The sequence below is a fragment of the Schistocerca piceifrons genome, chromosome 4 (assembly GCF_021461385.2).
Source record: "Schistocerca piceifrons isolate TAMUIC-IGC-003096 chromosome 4, iqSchPice1.1, whole genome shotgun sequence".
NCBI lineage: Eukaryota > Metazoa > Arthropoda > Insecta > Orthoptera > Acrididae > Schistocerca > Schistocerca piceifrons.
This window is the reverse complement of record NC_060141.1, coordinates 351,555,878-351,579,048: the sequence shown is the minus strand read 5'-3', so window position 1 is coordinate 351,579,048 and position 23,171 is coordinate 351,555,878. Positions and strand designations below refer to the sequence as shown.

General features: G+C 38.8%; 1 protein-coding gene across 1 annotated transcript in view; it reads left to right on the top strand.

Annotated features, from left to right (window-relative positions):
- The window catches only part of LOC124795829 (protein spire-like), an 80,607-nt gene that overhangs the window by 38,816 nt on the left and 18,620 nt on the right, over positions 1 to 23,171 (top strand). The window contains exons 5-7 of the mRNA XM_047259911.1: positions 2,333 to 2,601; positions 2,813 to 2,950; positions 21,191 to 21,292. Of these exons, the coding sequence (XP_047115867.1) occupies positions 2,333 to 2,601; positions 2,813 to 2,950; positions 21,191 to 21,292 (509 nt within the window). The remainder of the gene's footprint in view (positions 1 to 2,332; positions 2,602 to 2,812; positions 2,951 to 21,190; positions 21,293 to 23,171) is intronic.

Below are 23,171 nucleotides of genomic sequence, written 5' to 3'. Positions count from 1 at the left end.
TCTTCTAGACATCTTGGGTTGACAACTGGGTACTAGCCCTTTTATTTTTGAATGTTTTTTGACATTAATATGAGTCTCCTAAGGAAGCCCAATTTGACAAAGATTATTTTTAGGACAACAAAGATTCTAATCAAGTTATTTGATTAAATTGGGAAAAATGGCATTCAATGGCTGGCTCAGACTTCTGATCTAAACAGAATTGAGTAATCAGTTGAAAGTTGTGTACTGCACCATCTGCAAACTGGTATAATCCATCTGTGACCTACACTGAAAACAACAGAGGCTGAGACACTTGTTAAGAGCAGAGCTGTCATACTGGCATTTTGTCTCTATACATGCGATATGTTATGTATTTAATGAGAGAGGTTGGAACAGTAAAACAGCGTTAAACATAATATTGTTACAAAGCTGTTTGCTCAAGCAGTCATAACTGAGCAAGTACAGTTGATGGCAGAAGATACATCATTAAGTGATGGGCTTGTTTTGGCTAGATGTGTGAGGAGAAAACTTCATTTTAAAACACTATAAACTGTTAAAATTAACCAGAGTTTGTCAACATCTGTGGAGTTCCCTTAACATCTTCGGCGTATACTTCTCAAACAGTTACAAATATTGTCAGCTTAAATGATGAAAACAGTTGTGTCAACAGAAATGCCACTAAACTGCATAAAAGCTTTATAAATGTTGTTCATAATAGTTAGTATAATTAAATATGAAATTTTGTTTGCATTCAGTATAAGTTTATAAGGCTAGCAACTTTAGTTTACATATGAGCATGATTAGAATAAATGTGATAAAAGTTAATTTTGCATGCTTTAGTATTTGCTTTATAGATTAATTAACAATAGACAGCAAAATTTTCTGTTTGTCTATTAATTTACTAAATGTTTTTTATCTTGTTTGTTGTTATATAAAGCTTCTAAAATATTTAGAAATTTTTCATTTTTATAGGCATGGTAGTACTTTTTGAGTGTAACAAGTGTTGGGTGATTTTTAATTATTTTTTTAAAATGTGCAGTCACTGATATATTTTGCACCTGTTATACATACATAATTTAGCTTGACTTGTCTGACAGATGGTACACATTATGACAACTCTCTCCCCTTGTTTGGTAAATGTGGATGTGTGTCCTACTGCCAAAATTTGACGTTGTTCGATTATGCTTTACGATTAATTTAATGGCAGGAACTCATGATCTTCAATATCTCATTTTCATGTAACTTTATGTTGATTATATGTTGAACAAACAGTCATTCCAAGATTGTCAGGAATGGATAAAATAATATTCATATTTTAGTAACTGTGATATCATACAAAGAACATATTTTAATCATTCTGACAAAATTAATAACGTGAAACTATGATACAGGAGAGTATTATTCTGTGACGGTAATGTTAAATATCGATTCTGTTATTGTATGGAACTGTGCTTTTAAATCTTTGTTTAAAATGTCGTATTGGACGGTCAGAAGAGATGGTAGTGACACATTGTGAGTTGCTATAAAAATTGTTGGATTACAAGGCATTTGCCCACAGCTCCAGTGCTGCAAGGACAAGCCTAACTACAAACTCCATGCAGGTGGTGACTACAGTTTTGTAAAATGAGACGCTATGCATTGCTGCAAAGGTGGCTGTCCTTTGGTGTCATATATAATGTCATGCCTACCACCCAGTCACCCAATCCCATGAGTATAACCATTCAGTTCTTACTCAAAATGTTCATTAAGGTGGTCCCCAATATAATCACCAACATGAATGGAACCCTTTGTGTTTAAACCAAAGAAAGCCATGAAGTATCATTGCTTGGAATGTGGCAGAGAAAAAAACACAGAGATAGTTTGTTGCGGCATACTGAGTCGAGCGAGCACAACCAGTTCGAAACAAACCATTGGAGATTATGGTTTTCTTATCAAACACCTTAGTGGTCACCCAACAATGACATGCAAAGATTGCTAGTAGAACTTATATTATCCATTCTCTGACTCCAACATCAGGGAACGTAATTCTCTCTCTCTCTCTCTCTCTCTCTCTCTCTCTCTCTCTCTCTCTCTCTCTGCTGGACTAACAAGAAGTCAGCAGTGGCAAAAAAATTCTCAGATTTCTTGTTGCAAGAGGTTTATATAAAAAGCTTATGCTTTTGATGTTTTTTTCCATAACTGAAAGCCTGATTATTTACCCAAAATGATGAAGCAAGAAAGAAGAGAGAAATTTATCATACTAATTCAGTTAACTGTAGTTTTTTATGATGATTATTTGATGTTATTTGTGAAGGGCTAGCAAAAAATTTTAATTTCAGTTAAAAGAGGCTGATAATATTTTGTTATCTTACAGCGTACGACCTCGCAACGCAGTGTCCAAGTCGCCGGGCTTCAATGCGGAGGCACACAATCGTCGTGTGTAATCCGCAGCAACAGCAGTTGGCAGCAGAAGCTGGCCTGGGTAGCCAGTCAGTGCCACATTCGAGGCCACAATCTAGGGGCCCTACCCCATCGTCGGCAAGTTCAGAAGCGGGTACAGATACAGGCATGCTGGGATTAGGAAATACACTTCCTGAGATGTCGTGGTCGAGGTCTTCCCTGCAAGATGAGCTGCTGCATTCGGTTAGTTTTGCTGAAATGTGCTAGTTTTTAGTTGTATTTCTGGATTAGCAAAAATGTGTGAAAGAGTTGTGGCAAACCAAATTGTCAAAATAGCATTTTTTCTCCATCCACATTGACCATAAAGCTTTAGCTCATCACTGAAAAATGAATTTAAGAATTTTTATTACATTGCTTATTGTTGGGATGACACCAGTTCTTCTTACTTTTGCAGAAAAACTGGCAGCAAGCCATGGAGTGCCTCTCTCTCACACTGGAGGAAATTGTCCACATACGGAGTGTGCTTACTAAAGCAGAATTGGAAAGTCTACCAGTAGAGGGGCATGTGAAAGAGGATGTAGAGAAACGAAAGGTGATTTGTAATATAATGTAATCAGCTTTATTTTAAAAAAGGAAGTCAGACAAAACACAAAACATTATTCAAGTTGTGTGTGTGTGTGTGTGTGTGTGTGTGTGTGTGTGTGTGTGTGTGTGTGTGTGTGTGTGTGTGTCAAATTAGGAGATGAAATCTGTGACTTAGATGAGTATATATACGACATTGCAGCAACATTACTGACTACATAGTATTCCCACTTGCTCCTTCTGCACTTGTAACATATTTTGGTTATCATTCCAATCTGTTTTTTGTGATTTAATTTAAATACATTGTAATACTGTATTTACAGTAATAACTAAAACACAATAATATTGTCAAAAGTGTAGACAATAATCATTCTCAATTTCTGAGATAAGATCCTGAAAGCCTAGTTTTTAAGGAAACTTTCTAATAAAATTTTTGTTTTATTGATTTTTATTTTTTATTTATTTATTCATTTATTTATTTATTTATTCATTCATTCATTTATTTATTGGTTCTTTGAAGCATTCTTGTGCAGAACAGGCACATGGTTATGAAAGAAAAGTACATCATGAGATGGGAAGACTCATGTGTGATGTGACGGTTACTGAAGAGAGATGACTTGATGAATATTTACAATACATGAAGCTATAGGCAACAAAACAAAGTTATCAGTTAGTCCTTTCATGATTTTTTTTTATAGTCAGAGATTTGTTACTTACCGGTCTCAATACTTTGCTACTGAAAGTGGCCAGCAATGTATCTTATGGCTAATGCAACTTCCAACCTGGTAGTTGCAGAAGCATGAACAATTTAATCATCAAAGAACATGTCTCTACAGTAAAGACAGAAATTAATCCTATCAGTCACTTGGTAAAATTTGGCTTATAAGCAAGTGCAGCAAAATTATTATTTTAATGCACTAAACATATTTCTGAACTAAATGCATTCTTATTGACATGTGAGCATAAAAAAATGAGACAAAGGGAAAAAATTAGTGAATACATAAAAATGATGTTTAAATATGAGTTCAGAGCACAAGGAATATAAAAATAAAGTGCCAGAACTGTAAAAATGTGATACATTAAAAAATATTTTAGTCTGACAAAGAAAGTACACAATTTAAGGAGAATGTTTTTCAGCATAGTCATATAGTAAATCAGTACAGTTACTCTAATGAATCAAAATTTTTAATACACACAGTAAGATAACATTCGTCTAGCTGTGCAAAACACATGCAACTCCAGGCTTATCACTTGAAGTGAATCTTAGTGTATCCAGATATTCCTTTAGACCTGGTAAACAAAAAATAATCACTAGGAGCCAAATCTGGTGAATAATACAGATTTAGAAGCACCTTGAGGTGAAGGTCATGTAGTTTTGCAACTCTGCTAAAAGGCATGTTTGGGAATATGTTTTTGTAATAGAAGAGCACTCTCTTTGTTTCTGCAAGATGCAGTTTTATGTAGTGTAAATAGCATATTTTAATTTGTTCTGTAATTAATTGTGATAGTCTCTGGTGATGGTTTTCCCATGTGGACACAGCCCCTGAGCACCATGCTACAAGAATCCCAGAAAACAGCAGCTGTGACTCTTTCTTACTGGTAGAATCATTGGACCGGTGCATTTTAACCTCATTTTCACCCACTCTTTGAAGTGCTCCATTACCTCTGGCATGTAATGATGAACCCACGGTTCATCTTGCATTATTTAATGTTACACAGACATTAATTTGCTTAAACAAAGACTTTAAAATTTCAGTTCAGTGTGTATTTGATCAGTTGTTGACAGGTGCTGCATGTATTTCGCACAAAACTTTGTCGTACACTATATTTTATGCAAAATGTGGTAGATGTTGTCTATTAAGACCTTTCTAATATTGCAACACTCGGTCAGTTTCCACGGAGTTACGAATTTTTGCCAGAGGTTTATCAGTCATATAAGTGTTGGCATTGCAAACCATCTCATCTTCATTAGATGCGTGACTATACTTAAATTCAACAAGTTACTCATTAACTATTGTTTACAGAGGGGAAGAATCTTCATTTTAGATTTTTAATTTGATTTCTATTTGCTATGGATTTAAACAACCTAAAGCAAAGTATTTTATTGTAGCTCCTCATAATTCAGTCATCGATATCTCCAGAAAATATTGATAATTGGTTACTTACACAACTGACAACAGGGGGATGCCTCTGAAACCTCACACCTTGCTGTCTGAACAACCTTGTTTTGCAAATGTCATATGCGATATTTGGGCAACAGTAATGCTGTCTTTGTTGGTTGGGATTGTTTAGAAAGTATCTAAAATTAGGGGTTGTCATAAGATGGCTGACTGGAAAACATATTTAAAATCATATTATCACAGGAAAACATTCATTGTTTATCAGGAACAGTATAGTAATTAACATAGTTGTCCTGAGCCATCAGTTAATTATACTGAGTAGAAAAACATACATTTTTGTTATTTATTGTGTCATTTGTTGTTAACTTTTTCAGACAGAAAGTAAAAAAGCTGATATAATTTCTCCCATTTCCTGTCTGTCATTAACTGTACATAAAAAAAATACTGTCCATAAGCCTCCATATAAACTCAAACTTCTGCGATTTTCTTCTTGGTGTGAGTGAGTGAGTGAGTGAGTGAGTGAGTGAGTGAGTGAGTGAGTGTGATAGATAAACATAACTCCTCTGGGGCACTGCCATACTTTGAGGATGACTAGTTGAATATGATCTAGGAAGTCGTGAATCTAATCACAAATCGGGTCTGATATACAGTTAGCTCATATTTTGTTCACTAAATAGAAGTGCAGAACTGCACTGAATGAATTCTGAGTTCTGAACAAAAAAAGCATCTACTTCAGTTTCTGTGTGTGCAATACACAGGATCCTGTGAACATAGACAGCAGAGTTTTACAGACTCTTGTTTTTGAGAAAGCCATGTTGATTCCTTTAATGATACAGAATAAGTACTTGGGATTAGGTAGTATTACAGTGAAATTACAGGCTGAAAAATATAAAACTGTCCCAAGAAAATTATAAGACTGACACAAGGTTGACCCTTAAGTGTTAATGAACATCGCAGAATAACCTGTAAATGAACACAGTCGATGTTGATGCAGCACTGTGCTTGATCTATCTGACTGTTTGAGAGACATATACCAGCTCTGCCCGAGGGATAGCAAAAATAGTGTTTCTGGTGTGTGAGGATTATTTGAGAACACTTGGCTGTTCAGTTTGCTCCACAGGTAAAAGTCACAAGTGGAGAGATTCTATGGCCTCTGCTGATCGTCCTATCCTCACCAAACACCTCATACATGCTTGACAAGTTTGTCAAGGTGGTGTGTGCTGTTTCTCCATCATGTTGAAAATATACATACAGTCATTTGTCTTTTGTGAGTTGATCAACATACGGATTACACAGTTTCAGAACTTTGTAGTTAGCATTAACAGTTCGTAGACAGACTCGTGTTAAGATGCCGACACCAGACATAATGTGCTGAACACCAGTCTTGAGGTTATGCAATGGTTCTTCAAAGTACTGATGGGAATTTTCTAATACATAATGGCACTTTACTGTAGATTTCAGCAAAACACTTCCAGTCTGGAACTCTTGCACAAATAGTTCCACACATTTTGCATGAATTGACAATGAAAAATATACTGTTTTATCATGAATCTAATTTTTTGTTGCATCCAGTTGGTGACTAAAGCATCTGCTCTTCTCACTCACTCAAACATAATGACACATTGAAGTACCCATGGACAGAGCACGTGGGAGATATGCATGTGCTGACATATGACAGCAACTGAATGGAACATCAAAGTAGTGTTTTACAGCATTTCTTGTGATGCGTGTTTTGTATCAGTGTTAAATTTTGCCCCCTCTATACCACAAGTGAATATAAATTAAGGAGAAGCACAAACGACAAATCCATTTGAGGTATACTGCAGACAATAAGTAACTGAAGTATGGTATATATCAACACACATGTGTGTGGTGTTATTTAGCAGGATCAGTGTGTTGTGTACATAGATGATGTGAAATCATTGGTATCCGAAGCTAGATTGGTAGGATTGTTCTCTTTTAAAGATAGTAATATTTTTGGGTTAAAGGCAGGAAAGCTTTGCCACTGAAGACCACCACCCCAAACCAAAGCATGTAGTTGGACTGCAGTGGAGTAATATTTGCACAGTAAAGGCATTTGTTGAATATAACTGAAAAATTGGTAACATGGAAGGATGCTGAGCATTCAGATACTGGAGAAACGAAATGTTAACCAGTGTAGTATGGGAACGCCTTTGTGGGAACTTTACTTTACCCAGTGTAACACAGGAATGCTTTCGGAGAGGAACTATATTGTGCCCTCCTACACGCACACGCACATGCACACGCACACAGAGAGAGAGAGAGAGAGAGAGAGAGAGAGAGAGAGAGGTATCGGGAAACCCATAGCTGATTTTGCAGAACAGTAGGTTTCATGGCACACTTTGCTGCTATGACTGAGGTGAGGTCCACCAACATTTTCTGGGAGGCTGGGAGGTTGTACAAGACCTTGCTTTTGTGATTAAGCAATAATAGCTGGCAGCCACATGTTCAGTTCCACCCAGACGCCGCGGCCTCCATCACTGCAGTTGCAACAGCCACCTGGGAGATGATGTCACAAGAGCCTCGCGATGTCAGCTCACCACTGTGCTGCACCTGGTGCACCTGGTAACAAATTGTGCTCAATCACTCCAGTAACAACCCTTCTACCATTTGTCTCGGAGTAATAATTAAAAGCTAGGAAATAGGACCCTGCAATATTCATTAACAAATGGGTGTATTATTGTTTTCATGTTTTAATTTTAGTGTGTAATGGAACAATACTCTTTCATAATTGGTTTTTGTAGGCAGTAAATGAAATTCACTAACCATGGTTCCAAAACAATATGCTTATTGGAAATAAAATAATTGTAATGTGATACATTTACATTCCCGCAGCTTGTGCACTACAATATTTATTTATTACTAATTACATATACTTCACTCAAATGCTATTATTTCACAGTTAATAAATACAGTTAACTTCCCAAACTTGGTGTTTAACTAATGCATCACCACATAACTGGAGGTTACAAAGTGGAATCCAATTTGTAAGGACGTCCCCATAATACGAGGGTGGTTTGAAAAGTCCTCAGAATGGGATAGGAAAAAGTACTTAAATCACTGAAACTTATTTTATTTTTCAATGTATTCTCCTTGTAGATTAATGGACATGGTCCGACGATGTTCTAGTGCCTTGATCCCATCTCAAAAATGAGTTTCCTCCAGGCCTGCAAAATTGTTATCACCTCTGGCTGTCAATTCTTTGTTTCAAGTGAATCTTTGTCCACCAAGAAAAATTTTCAGTTTTGGGAGCAGATGGAAGTTTAAGAGAGCCACATCAGGTAAATAAGGCAGGTGTGGTAACAACTCGTACCTTAGTTCGTGTAATTTTTGCCATGGCGACGGCACATTTTTAATCCAGTATCAAGAGTCGCGGCACCCATCTTGCAGATAATTCTTTCATTTCTAATTCTTCAGTTAAAATGTGATATACCATTTCAAATCACATCTGGCAAGCCTCAACAATTTCATGCACTTTCAATTGGCGATCCTCCAAGACCATTTTGTGCACTAAATTCATTTGTTCATTTGTCCACTTGGCAACGAATATGAAGAAGCAGTCCTCCCCTCCCCCTCCCCCCCCCCCCCCCCCACAAGCGCATTCTGGAAATCGGCATGAATGTAATTTGCTTTCATACCTTTCATTAGGAACTACTTAATCACTGCTCAAATCTAATCACTATGTGGGAACAGCAGAGCCACGTCACTGCCACAGCTGTCTTCCAAGACCACTGACATGCCACCTTTTTTACAGCCAACAGTTCAGTGAATGTAACTTGGAAAAACTCTTTGTGCTAGTGCTGACCTTTTGTGGTGATTTCGAGAACTTTTCAAACCACCCTTGTAGCATGTAGCATGAATGGCCATAGCTCAATTTGCCCAATGTGATATTATATGTCCATTTTCTGGATTGCCACAAATTTTGTTTGAAATAAACATCAGCTAACAGATTAACAGATTGACTCAGCAAGCTGTTGGCAATAAACTTACAGGTGGATTGCATGAGGACATGTTGTTCGTTGGTGGGTTGTGCATGTAATTCTGATATTGTTTCATCATGATTTCATCATGAAATTAGGGAATGTTTCTTTTACTGAATTGCTTGAAAAAAGCAACAGAGTAAAAATTGCATGTAGTTCATTATTTTGTGGTGTAGAACAAAAATTAATGTGGGTTCCAGTGAGAATTGTAAATATGAATTCAGCAATGAAAGATAGGGAGATAGTATTCCCTACAGGAGTTAAAGCGAATGAAGGGGAAACAGATGAACAAATTACAGGATTAGAAATAAAATGGAAAATCATTATGAAAGTACGTGACTGCCCAAACCTTTGTCAACTGATAACCCAAATATTTACTGAAGTCTTATAAAGTAAACATCCAACATTACTTCTGAGAAGATTACATTAATGCTCAAATAAAACTAACCAGTTCCTAGATCTTAGAGAGATGTGAAAATATTCTACCAAAGATACGAAAGATTTCAAGGCAGAAACTTATAGTAAATTTGGGAAAGAGCAGAAAGAAACACAAGAAGTAATAGATGATGAGATTTATATTTTCATGCAAGAAATAACCAGTATAAATGAAAACCTGCAATGAGAAAGTGAACAAATCTCAGCAGCTGAAAAAGAGTGTGCATCATCACGAGATCTAAAAGTGAGAGTCAGAGAGAAATTGCTATGGATACACATGAATTTTGATAAAGCCTGTGCACAGATTAATATTGTGCAAGAACAGGTGATTGAACAGATATAATGGGAGATTACAGTAATAAACTGTAAATGAAAGTAACAGTAGCCCTTAGATAAGACAAACTCCCCTAGGCTTGCCAGCAACAGAAATTTCATTGCCAAAGTACAGATGTAGCAGAAATGTGAACCAGATATTGTTCCTCAAAGATTGTGAGGCACATTTCTGAGTGGAAGTAATCACTGAGGAGTAAAAGATGTTGATAATTCACAAAGCAATAGACAGCAAGAAAGGTGCATGGTGTACAGTTTTATGTAGCAATTGAACAATATACTTACATTTTAAGGAGAAATTCTTGAGAACATATACAGCATTTCGGCATAAACACCATTAAAACTTAATCTTTGATAGACAGTATGAAGTATACTCAAGGCAGGCCGTAGCTACTTGAGCGTCAAATTTAGCCATTCATGCATATCATCCAGACTGCAGGATGTCTGATCAAAACTTGTGACCTACTGTGTGGAGGCATTTTCTCATGCATAGACAGGTATTTTTATGTGTGAAATCAATAAATTTTATATGCTTACATACACTAAGGCCACATTGATTATTGTTGTTGTTGTTGTTGTTGTGGTCTTCAGTCCTGAGACTGGTTTGATGCAGCTCTCCATGCTACTCTATCCTGTGCAAGCTTTTTCATCTCCCAGTACCTACTGCAACCTACATCCTTCTGAATCTGCTTAGTGTATTCATCTCTTGGTCTCCCTCTACGATTTTTACCCTCCACGCTGCCCTCCAATACTAAATTGGTGATCCCTTGATGCCTCAGAACATGTCCTACCAACCGATCCCTTCTTCTGGTCAAGTTGTGCCACAAACTTCTCTTCTCCCCAATCCTATTCAATACTTCCTCATTAGTTATGTGATCTACCCATCTAATCTTCAGCATTCTTCTGTAGCACCACATTTCGAAAGCTTCTATTCTCTTCTTGTCCAAACTATTTATCGTCCATGTTTCACTTCCATACATGGCTACAATCCATACGAATACTTTCAGAAATGACTTCCTGACACTTAAATCAATACTGGGTGTTAACAAATTTCTCTTCTTCAGAAACGCTTTCCTTGCCATTGCCAGCCTACATTTTATATCCTCTCTACTTCGACCATCATCAGTTATTTTGCTCCCCAAATAGCAAAACTCCTTTACTACTTTAAGTGCCTCATTTCCTAATCTAATTCCCTCAGCATCACCCGACTTAATTAGACTAAATTCCATTATCCTTGTTTTGCTTTTGTTGATGTTCATCTTATATCCTCCTTTCAAGACACTGTCCATTCCATTCAACTGCTCTTCCAAGTCCTTTGCTGTCTCTGACAGAATTACAATGTCATCGGCGAACCTCAAAGTTTTTATTTCTTCTCCATGAATTTTAATACCTACTCCGAATTTTTCTTTTGTTTCCTTTACTGCTTGCTCAATATACAGATTGAACAACATCGGGGAGAGGCTACAACCCTGTCTTACTCCCTTCCCAACCACTGCTTCCCTTTCATGTCCCTCGACTCTTATAACCGCCATTTGGTTTCTGTACAAATTGTAAATAGCCTTTCGCTCCCCATATTTTACCCCTGCCACCTTTAGAATTTGAAAGAGAGTATTCCAGTCAACATTGTCAAAAGCTTTCTCTAAGTCTACAAATGCTAGAAACGTAGGTTTGCCTTTCCTTAATCTTTCTTCTAAGATAAGTCGTAAGGTCAGTATTGCCTCACGTGTTCCAGTGTTTCTACGGAATCCAAACTGATCTTCCCCGAGGTTGGCTTCTACTAGTTTTTCCATTCGTCTGTAAAAAATTTGTGTTAGTATTTTGCAGCTGTGACTTATTAAGCTGATAGTTCGGTAATTTTCACATCTGTCAACACCTGCTTTCTGTGGGATTGGAATTATTATATTCTTCTTGAAGTCTGAGGGTATTTCGCCTGTTTCATACATCTTGCTCACCAGATGGTAGAGTTTTGTCAGTACTGGCTCTCCCACGGCCGTCAGTAGTTCCAATGGAATATTGTCTACTCCGGGGGCCTTGTTTCGCCTCAGGTCTTTCAGTGCTCTGTCAAACTCTTCACGCAGTATCATATCTCCCATTTCATCTTCATCTACATCCTCTTCCATTTCCATAATATTGTCCTCAAGTACATTGCCCTTGTATAGACCCTCTATATACTCCTTCCACCTTTCTGCTTTCCCTTCTTTGCGTAGAACTGGGTTTCCATCTGAGCTCTTGATATTTATACAAGTCGTTCTCTTATCTCCAAAGGTCTCTTTAATTTTCCTGTAGGCGGTATCTATCTTACCCCTAGTGAGATAGGCCTCTACATCCTTACATTTGTCCTCTAGCCATCCCTGCTTAGCCATTTTGCACTTCCTGTCGATCTCATTTTTGAGACGTTTGTATTCCTTTTTGCCTGTTTCACTTACTGCATTTTTATATTTTCTCCTTTCATCAATTAAATTCAATATTTCTTCTGTTACCCAAGGATTTCTACTAGCCCTCGTCTTTTTACCTACTTGATCCTCTGCTGCCTTCACTACTTCATCCCTCAAAGCTACCCATTCTTCTTCCACTGTATTTATTTCCCCCATTCCTGTCAATTGCTCCCTTATGCTCTCCCTGAATCTCTGTACAACCTCTGGTTCTTTTAGTTTATCCAGGTCCCATCTCCTTAAATTCCCACCTTTTTGCAGTTTCTTCAGTTTTAATCTACAGGTCATAACCAATAGATTGTGGTCAGAGTCCACATCCGCCCCTGGAAATGTCTTACAATTTAAAACCTGGTTCCTAAATCTCTGTCTTACCATTATATAATCTATCTGATACCTTTTAGTATCTCCAGGGTTCTTCCATGTATACAACCTTCTTTCATGATTCTTAAACCAAGTGTTAGTTATGATTATGTTGTGCTCTGTGCAAAATTCGACCAGGCGGCTTCCTCTTTCATTTCTGTCCCCCAGTCCATATTCACCTACTATGTTTCCTTCTCTCCCTTTTCCTACACTCGAATTCCAGTCACCCATGACTATTAAATTTTCGTCTCCCTTCACAATCTGAATAATTTCTTTTATTTCATCATACATTTCTTCAATTTCTTCGTCATCTGCAGAGCTAGTTGGCATATAAACTTGTACTACTGTAGTAGGCGTGGGCTTCGTATCTATCTTGGCCACAATAATGCGTTCACTATGCTGTTTGTAGTAGCTTACCCGCATTCCTATTTTCCTATTCATTATTAAACCTACTCCTGCATTACCCCTATTTGATTTTGTGTTTATAACCCTGTAGTCACCTGACCAGAAGTCTTGTTCCTCCTGCCACTGAACTTCACTAATTCCCACTATATCTAACTTCAACCTATCCATTTCCCTTTTTAAATTTTCTAACCTACCTGCCCGATTAAGGGATCTGACATTCCACGCTCCGATCCGTAGAACGCCAGTTTTCTTTCTCCTGATAACGACATCCTCTTGAGTAGTCCCCGCCCGGAGATCCGAATGGGGGACTATTTTACCTCTGGAATATTTTACCCAAGAGGACGCCATCATCATGTAATCATACAGTAAAGCTGCATGCCCTCGGGAAAAATTACGGCTGTAGTTTCCCCTTGCTTTCAGCCGTTCGCAGTACCAGCACAGCAAGGCCGTTCTGGTTATTGTTACAAGGCCAGATCAGTCAATCATCCAGACTGTTGCCCTTGCAACTACTGAAAAGGCTGCTGCCCCTCTTCAGGAACCACACGTTTGTCTGGCCTCTCAACATATACCCCTCCGTTGTGGTTGCACCTACGGTACGGCTATCTGTATCGCTGAGGCACGCAAGCCTCCCCACCAACGGCAAGGTCCATGGTTCATGGGGGGACATTGATTATATGGTCCAAATAAGATACACTCAAATGTCATGTCATGAACTGCAAGGAGGATGTGATGAACCATGAAACATTGTCGATAGTAATGACTGCAGTGGTCAATTTTTAACACTTCATGGAACAGGAGAAAAGAAATGTATTGACATACAAATGACCAATTCAACACAAAATGTAAAGTCAGATGTAGACAGAGTCACTGAGGCAAGGAGCTGTCTCCAGAACTGACTAAAGGCTGAAAAATTTTATGCATGACAATAAGAATAAGAGATTGAGATCAGTACAGTACTGGGAGTTTTAAATTTTTGTATTCATAGAAAGTGTTGAGAACTGAGTAAAATAATAGAGAAATAATGATAATGTGAAATGTTGGTGCTAGGATTTTGATTGTGAGAAAAATGATAGGTACAAGAACATGGACTGATTCAGCTGGATTACTAGTGGGTAAGAGTATGTTAATCACAATTGTGTAAATATGTGATGTTCTTTTTGGCAGTAATATGTTGTGAGAAACTCTGGCTGTGATAGTTTAGAAAGAAAACACCACCTGCAGTCAGCTTCCAAAATTGATTGAAATGGTAAAGCCAGGATGGGAGTATTGGAGTATATGTGCAGAAGAGAGGAGAATGAATATAATGGGAGGTTTTGCAGGAGTAATCCATATGAACCAGCAAAGTTTTATGATGCTAGAAGTTTTGATTAATGATGAATTATTGGAAGTGGTGGAGCTTGGTGTTGAAGGTAATCACAGCTGTTAAAGAAAAGCAGCGTCACTGTATATGATACAGTTAAATGAGTTGTTAGTGCAAAGGAAGGTGATTAAGAGGAACAGCAGTTTGTTGACAAAAGTCATTGAGATAAATTGGTAGGCTTTGGGAACATGCACCATGAAATATTCAGTTGAGAATTTGAGAATCCCTTGGAGAAATTGGCCACTGGAATATGTGCTGAGGGAATGTGATTACTGAGGGAAGTTATGACCTGTAGTAGTACACCATTCTTGTGAAGATAACCAAAGACATAAAAGAGAATATATGGTTCAAAAATTTATCGGAAGGTAGAAGAGAAGTAATAAAATTACATACAGTGAAATTAAGAAATATTTCATACCTAATTGCTTTTGATAAGTTGATATGTCGTGCTCCTCCACTCCTTAGGTGCTACGACAAGGTTAAGTGCAGCTTCTAAGTTTTCCTTCAGTTTTACTGAAAAGTTATCTCAGGCCTCCTTTCCAACTACTGAATGCTGAAGACAAGTATAGATGCATCACCACTCAGGTACCTAGTGCTATTGATGAGTTTAAGTTTCATTATATCCACTTCATATCTCAGTATATCTTCACAATTTTAGCCACTAAATTGTGTTAAGATAATTTGTCTGTTGTGATTACATTTTGCTGTATTCTACTTTGCTTTACATACAACTGTTCTTCAGGATCGTAATCATAGTATTTTCCTCCTCATCATGTTCTGCAAAGAAAATGACGGGGTGTCATGGTTGCATTGAGGAAGTAATCAAGAGAAGATAATGAAGAGTGATAGTTCCGATGAACTATTCAATTTGACATAAGTGATAACTCCTCCGCAGATTCTGGACGCAACAGTCTTAAGCATTCTGCATCAGCAAAGAATCTGCAAGTGACAGTAACTCTTGAAGTGGGCTACCAAAATGAGATCAGAAATTATTGAAGGATAAGCGATCTTTATGTCTCTGAGACTTTGTAACAACCAAAAATTCACAGAGAAGCTTCAAAGTCTGAAACCAATTTTTACACCTACAAAAGTGTTCATCTCGGTGGTGACAAGGAGACATTGCGGAAGCACAGGCCATGGTATGCCACTCAGGTAGAAGCCCAAATGCAGGCAACTTACTGCAGGTAGATGCATTAGATGATAATGACACAGTGCTCAGTTCAGCATCTAGAAGGTATGTTTGCAGCAGCCAATGGTTTAATGCCATACTTCGTGAAAGGGAGAGTAATTCAGTTTAGTAAGGAAACAGTGTTGTAGTTCAGAGTAATATGTAGTGCAATGTTATGAATGAGGTATTTTTATGCTGAATGTAAGTGACAGATGAATGAAATACACAAGTTGAAATATGTAATTGACCTTTGTGTGAAGAAAATTCTATGAGACATTGTGGGTACAAAGAGACACTTTTTGTGTTGATAACAGTGAAAAAAATGTAATTTCCATTTCATCTGTGCGTGCCAATAAGAGTTAATAATTATGCAATTCATTACTTTTTCTATGCGTTACTGTAATTTGTTTTGATACCTTTGTACTACGATGTGTGTTCTTCACAGATTTGAGGCAAAAATGTTGTTAAAATTGTACTAGAAAGTATCATGTGATTGTGATTTAACTATGTGTGGATTTTGGGCTACAGAAATTAGGGTTAATTTCATTACATTTTGTGGGGGTGGGTTAAGTATTTTCATATGTTATGGTAGATATTTGTCATTTATGTGTATTCTCAAGTAGAGTACCCTATATTTGTTTTTGTAGTCGCATACTCAAATTCCTAAAATTTTTATAACTTGCCATGGTATTCAGCTGTTGTACACACATTTACTTTTGGTTCACATTCAGTGTGCATAGCAGGATAAATAATGAAAATTGTTGAATGTCCAAGGCTAAGGGAAACTGGTCAGTGTAAATGTTCAATATATCCCCTAATCACATTTAGTGTAAATACCTAAATGATTTGTGTGTGGATTCTCAAAGACAATTCACGATGTTATCTGCAGACTGCTGTGACTTGCCTGCATGAAAATTGTTATTAAAAATCATGAAAATTTTTATGGTGCCAATTTGACCATGGCATTCCCTCCAGGATGGCCCCAGGTCCACTCAACCTGCTCTCAAATGAGTACTGGCGATCTTACCCATGGGAAAATGTGGCTGGGTGATGCATCCACCACCATCCCCTTCCTAGTGCTGCAGTCAGGCCAGTAACATGGTTACTTTTTACCCAGTAATTGAATTGATGATACATAGAATTTGATCTAGTCAATCGGACATAAAGACAAGCCCACAGGAAATTATTCATGATGCTAGGGGAGAGACCCCCATAGTGTGAAAGAATTCACTTCTAGGCTTCATGAGAGGCACAACACCACTACATTTTATGTGGAGTACTGCAACAAATACTGAGAGGTCACACAAGAATATCTGTGAGCTGTGTCCTGCTACCACCAGACTGATACCATGTGGGAGATGTTACTGAGGAGTCTTGAGAGCCACTCCACACTTGTACAGTGCGTGGTACTGAAAGCACTAAAGCACTCCAGTAACAGCCCACTTTACAATGTTCTGTGTGTCTCAGAGTAATACCTAAAGTCAATGAAAAATGGCCTTGAGAGTTTCATTAATATAATGGACGTATTATTATTTCTGTTATTTAATCATAATTTGTGATGGAAAAAATATTGTTTTACGATAATACACCAGTGGAAGAAGGAAAAGAGTTGCGCAACATAAGCAGATGTTGGTAGGCCGTTTCTGCATCTGAAAGATGATCTCTCTTCTAATTTCACACCAGTCACATACAAGAGTGGCGATAGTAGTGTCACTATGAATATACAAATCAGAATTGCTTTAAATACACACTGTAATGGTCATGAGCATTATTTGCCTTTGAGACTGGACATGGTTTGTTGATGCTTGTCAAAAACACCTTTAAGGTAACAAAGATGCCATTATCAGTACCTCACTGAGTTTGGATGAGGTCATGTAAGAGGGCTATGAGAAGCTGGATGTTCCTTATGTGGCAGGGGTATCCACTGTACATGACTGCTTCAGTAGTGTTCACGAGGATAAACAGTCACAAGAATTCCATGCTCCAGATGGCCATGTGGCACTACCGACGGGGAAGACCAATGTGTTTGGTGTCTGCCTCTGGTGCATTGTATTGAATCTGCAGCAGCAGTTTGAGCAATAGTTGGCTCCACAGACACACAACAAACTGTTACGTCAAAGACAGCTCCAAATCGGATGCTGTAGCATGAAATCCACTGATCCAAAACCACTACCATTTGCAACTCCAGTGGTGTAAAGTGTGAGGTCATTGGAGGTTAGGGTGGAGGTTGGTTGTATTTTCTGATGGAAGCTGCTTGTGCCTTGATACCAGAGATTCCCATGTGTTAGTTAAGAGGAGGCCAATTTAGGGCCTGCAATCATCTTGTCTGTGTGCTAGATGCACTGGACCTAAACCTGGAGTTATGGTCTGTGGTGAGATTACATGTGGCAGCAGGAGCACTATTGTGATTATCCCATACACCCTGGCTGCAAATCTTTGTCGGTCTGGTGATTCAAACTGTTGTGCTCCCATTTGTAAAGAGCATTCTAGGGGATATTTTCCAACAGGATAAGGCTCACCTACATATCACTGTTGTAACCCAACTTGCTCTACAGTTTGTTGACATGTTGCTTTGGCCTGCCTGATCACCAGATCTGTCTGCACATGTGGAACATCATTGGATGCCGACTACTCCAGGGTTGTCCAAAAACAGCTTTGTTGACAAACCATGTGCAACAGGTGTGGAACTCCATCCTACAAACTGATATCCAGTATCTGTGCAATTGAATGAATGCATGTTTGCATGCTTGTTTTCAACATTTTGTTGGTGACACCAGTTATTAATGTGCCAGCATTTCAAATTTGCAATGGCTCATCTCGTGCTTACATTAACCTGTGATCTAGCAATGTTGCTCACTTAAATATGTCACCTAGACAAATGTATTCCTGGAATTTCATTAGTCTACATTAATTATATTTTGGCGTTGTGATGTTTTTTTCATCAGTGTATTTTGTAATGGGAACTGAGATTAACAAGCCATGGTCCAAGATAATATAGTTAGTGAAAATAATATGGTTATAATGTATTCTTTTTACATTCCTGCTGCTGGCACAACTAATTCATTTACAGTGCCTAACAAAAAAGTGAAGCACCCAGAAGGGGAGGAGGAAACAGCATAAAACCTCACTGGTTGAGAGGATATGTTATGTTATTTCAGTGATTACAAAACTGAGTCAAATATACAAAGAACTTGGCATTATGAACCCACTTACCAGTATGATGATGCACCCTTCCCCCCCCCCCCCCCCCCCACACACACACACACACACACACACACACACACACACACACACACACACCCTCCCCCCTCGCCTGAGCACTGATTAAACTGGGAAGAGTGTCATAAAACTGTTATTTCCTCTCCTGAGGCAAGCTGGCACACAAGTGTTGCAACTGGCCCTTAATATCCTGTTACTTGCACTCAGAAACGGTTGACATCCGAGCTGGTCTCATGCATGTTCTATCAGGGACAGATCAGGTGATCTTCTTGGCACTTGGGAGTACCCCAACATCATGCAGATATTTCATAGAGAAATGGCATGTATGGATTATCATTGTTCTTTTGAAAAAGACACTAAGATACTGTTTCACGAGAAGTAACATATTCGGACATCCTGTGTCTGTAACATACTACTGTGCCATCAGATTTCCTTCAATCATTACTAGCTGTAACCGTTAGTCATACACGATGGTTTCCCACACCATGCCATGACGATTAACATTGCTGCGTGTCTCTCCAAACCATTGCAAAAATGAGTCCTCTCCCGATGTTGCCACCGTACTTGCTGATAGTGGTTATCCGGGATAGTGCAGAACTACCATTCATTGCCCAACATAATGGGATACTATTCATCAACAGTCCATGCTTCTCATGCATGACACCATTCCAAACACAGCTGTCTGTGTTGTGGTGTTAACTCCAGCTTACGCATGAGATGGTAATTCTCCAATCCATCTGCTGCTAGTCTCTAAGCAACAGTGCGAGACAATACAGAACGTCACAGAGGATCCATTACATGTTCTTGGATGGCAGGCACCAAGGTAAATGGGATGCAATGTGCCTGATGCACAATACAGCAACACTCTCTTGTGGTGGTCAGATGTGATTGACTGGACCTTCACAAGTATACCTGCTCTCATGCTCCCAGGCAGCCCAACATTGGGCCACTGTCTCTCAGAATGCCCCACAAATATGTATATTGCATAATTCAAAGAGCTGGAAAATTAGAGACCCACAATGCGGCCCCTTTCAAACTGTCAGATGCTCGTAACGCTGCTTCACCCAAGTACAAGGCATCTCAGTGTACGTTACGGTGTTCACTCAGTGTCTGATGCTGTTCATACCCCTTATATACCCTACCAGACATGGTTACAACACTAAACATTAACAACTTTAATGCACTCTGCTGGACATACTCACCGATGATGTGTAAGTGTGCAAAGTTAAATTGACATCAAACCATGTCATCCAGGTGCTTCACTTTTTTGTCAGGCATTGTATTTATTATTAATTGCAAGTGCCATATCAAAATACAGTTACTTCACAATTAATGAATGTAACTGATTGATTAGCTTCCTAATGTGGGACTTAGTTAAATTCATTGTCACAAGATTTATCTTGTAAAGAAAATCTGAAAATGTTCTTTGTTCATATTATCTCTGTTAATGCTTATCTGTGCTCTTCAAAATAGTCATAATCGTAAACCTTTAAGATTTGAATATGCAGAATTTGTTGATGTGACAGTTGCATTTGTACATTTGCTGTAGTAGTAGTTCACATGAGTGTTAAAGCCTCTTAATGTAAGCAAATGCCAAAGCCACTCTCTCCACCAATGACAGATTTGATCAACATGTCAAGTTTCAGGTTTTGAAAACAGCTGATACAAGAGCCATATTTGGCAACTAAGTACAGCCATGTATGGATGCAGTATCAATGATTGGTGTGGGTACTTAGTATGTAGAGTCAAAGAGGCATGTAGTACTCCCCTTTGATTTATATAGATATGGATTTAACCATTACATTAAATGTGATCACTGAAGATAATTCCAGTCAATGGTTTGTGATATAAGGCAGGAGCTTGAGTAGTTGATACGTCATAGAAGAATCTCTATTTGGCTCTTTCAAGGCTGGACTAATCCCCCTGGGGCTTGTGACACTCTTCAGCAACAACAAATGTCCTCAGAAACAGCCTAAATCAAGGACACTCATTTAAAGAACAGTAAAAGACTACACATTGAACTGAAATAAGAGCTTCAGTTGGTCCTCTTTCCAGTCACTCTGAAACCTTGACAGATACTGGTATGGAAATGTATTCATTTCATTCCCTCTGTATATACTGCCTTTACATCAAATTTCTTGCAAACAGAAAATTTTTATAAAGAATATTGCTTCTTTGGTGTGGGTTTTTCCTCAAGTATCTGATGCTCTGACATTATTATAAAACTGTAAAACAAGTAGAGAATCTGAAGAAACACTGTTAAACAGAAGGTGTAGTGAAACACTAAAAAACAAATCTACTTTCCCAAGTTGATCGTAAATTGGCTCTTGAGATAGGACTTAAACTGGACTTCAAATTAGTATTAAGCTCCACGTACTTAAAATTTGTTCTGCTTATTTGAGATATTATTTTCTTTCTAGGTGTGCTTCCTTTGCCTGAAAACAAGATTTGGAATCTTTGGTCCCTGGGGCCAGTTGTGCAAACTGTGCAAGAGAACAGTGTGTGCCAAATGTTATTCAAAGGTAAGGAGAAAAACATGAATGTGTTTAATTTTGTAATAGTAATTGACAGATAATTTTGGAGCACTGCTATGAAGCGAACAAATGTGTATCATCCATATTGTTTTCCACGTAATCTGTAAGTGATCCTGTTCCATTGCATAAATGCAGACTTGTATTGGCATACATAGTAAAGTTTGCGCAAGAAGCAGAGAATAGAAGGTTTTGAAATGCTGTGCTATAGAAGAATGCTGAAGATTGAGTAGACTGAATAACTAATAAAGAGATAGTAACTGAATTGGGGGGAAAAAAGAAATTTGTTGCAACTTTATTATGTGACATTATCAGTTGATAGGACACTTGCTTGACTTGCCCTGGTAATGCAGGTAAGTGTGGCGTATGGGGGGGGGGGGGGGGGGGGGGAGGGACAGAACTAGTAGAGCTTGTAGAGCGAGACCTAGATATGAAGACATTAAGCAGTTTTAAATAAATGCAGTTTGCAGTAGTTATAAAAGAGATGAAAACTTTTGCACACAGTAGAGTAGTGTGGAGAGCTGCTTCAAATCAGTTTTCACAGACGGAAGACAACAGCAACATAGTTTTGTTACTTCAACAATAGAAAATCCAGGATGGAATGTAACAGCATTATGAAAAGGATAGTTGTTGCGCGAGCACACACACGCACCAGTCTGTGGCAGCTGAAGCCACACTACAAGCAGCAGCAGCAGCAGTGCATGATGGGAGAGGCAACTGGGTGGGGGCAAGCAGTAGTCTGGGGTGGGGAGGGGGAGGAATAGCGGGGTAGGAGTGGGGGGACAGTGAGAGCTGCTGGGGAGCATGCAGGGATGGGGTGGAGAAAGGATTCTGGATTTTCTGTGGTGGTGGGAGGAAATTTTGGAGGGTGGAATAAATATTTGTAGGTCTGTGAGGCAGGGTTTGTCAGCTATGAGGGGACATGGGGGAGGTTTGGAGATTGTTGTAGAAGGGGTGGACAGTGGTACTCCAAGGTGGGAATAGGAAGTGAACAGGATTGAGTGTTTTTTTGAGGTGGCATTGTGCATGTTGCCCTATTTCGTGGAGGGCAAGAGTTTCAGTGCGTTTTATGGGATCCAGGAATTTGGGATTGCATAGCAGGAGAATTTTACAGATGGAGAGGAGGTATTGTAAGGTGGTTTGGGTTTGGTTGATAAAGTTTTGTGGGAATATGTCAGTGAGGGGTAAGGACTGGCTCACTCTGCACAGATGGAGGTCATTATGGAAGGAAGGGCGACAGCCAGCTATACCGGAAATCCAGCAGGATCTTCGTCTCTCCTCAAATCCTATCTCAGAAGCTCTCCCCAGAGTTCATCTCTCTCCTCACCTCTACCATTCCTCACAGTCCTATCTTCTACATGCTTCCTAAAATCCATAAACTCAACCAGCTAGGACGATCCAGTTACTGTGCTCCACTGAGAAAATTTCTGCTCTTGTAGGCCAACACCTTCAGTGTATTACCCGGAACCTACCCTCTTACATAAAAGATACCGACCATTTCCTCCACTGACTCTCCATAGTTCCTGTCCCTTTACCACAAAATGAACTGCTCATCACTATTGATACGACCTCCCTTTACACTAAAATCCCCAATGCTCATGGCCTTACCCCTATTGAACACTACCTTTCCCATGCTCGATGGATCCCAAGCCAACCACCTCTTTCCTGGTCGCCATGACCAACTGTATCCTCACCCACAATTACTTCGCCTCTGAAGGCATTACCTACAAAAAAACCCAAGGTGCGGCTACGAGCACCCGCATGGCACCATCCTATGCCAACCTATTCATCGGCCATCTAGAGGAGTCTTTCCTAAAACACCCAGAATCCTAAACCCCGTCATCTGGTTTATATTCGCTGATGACATCTG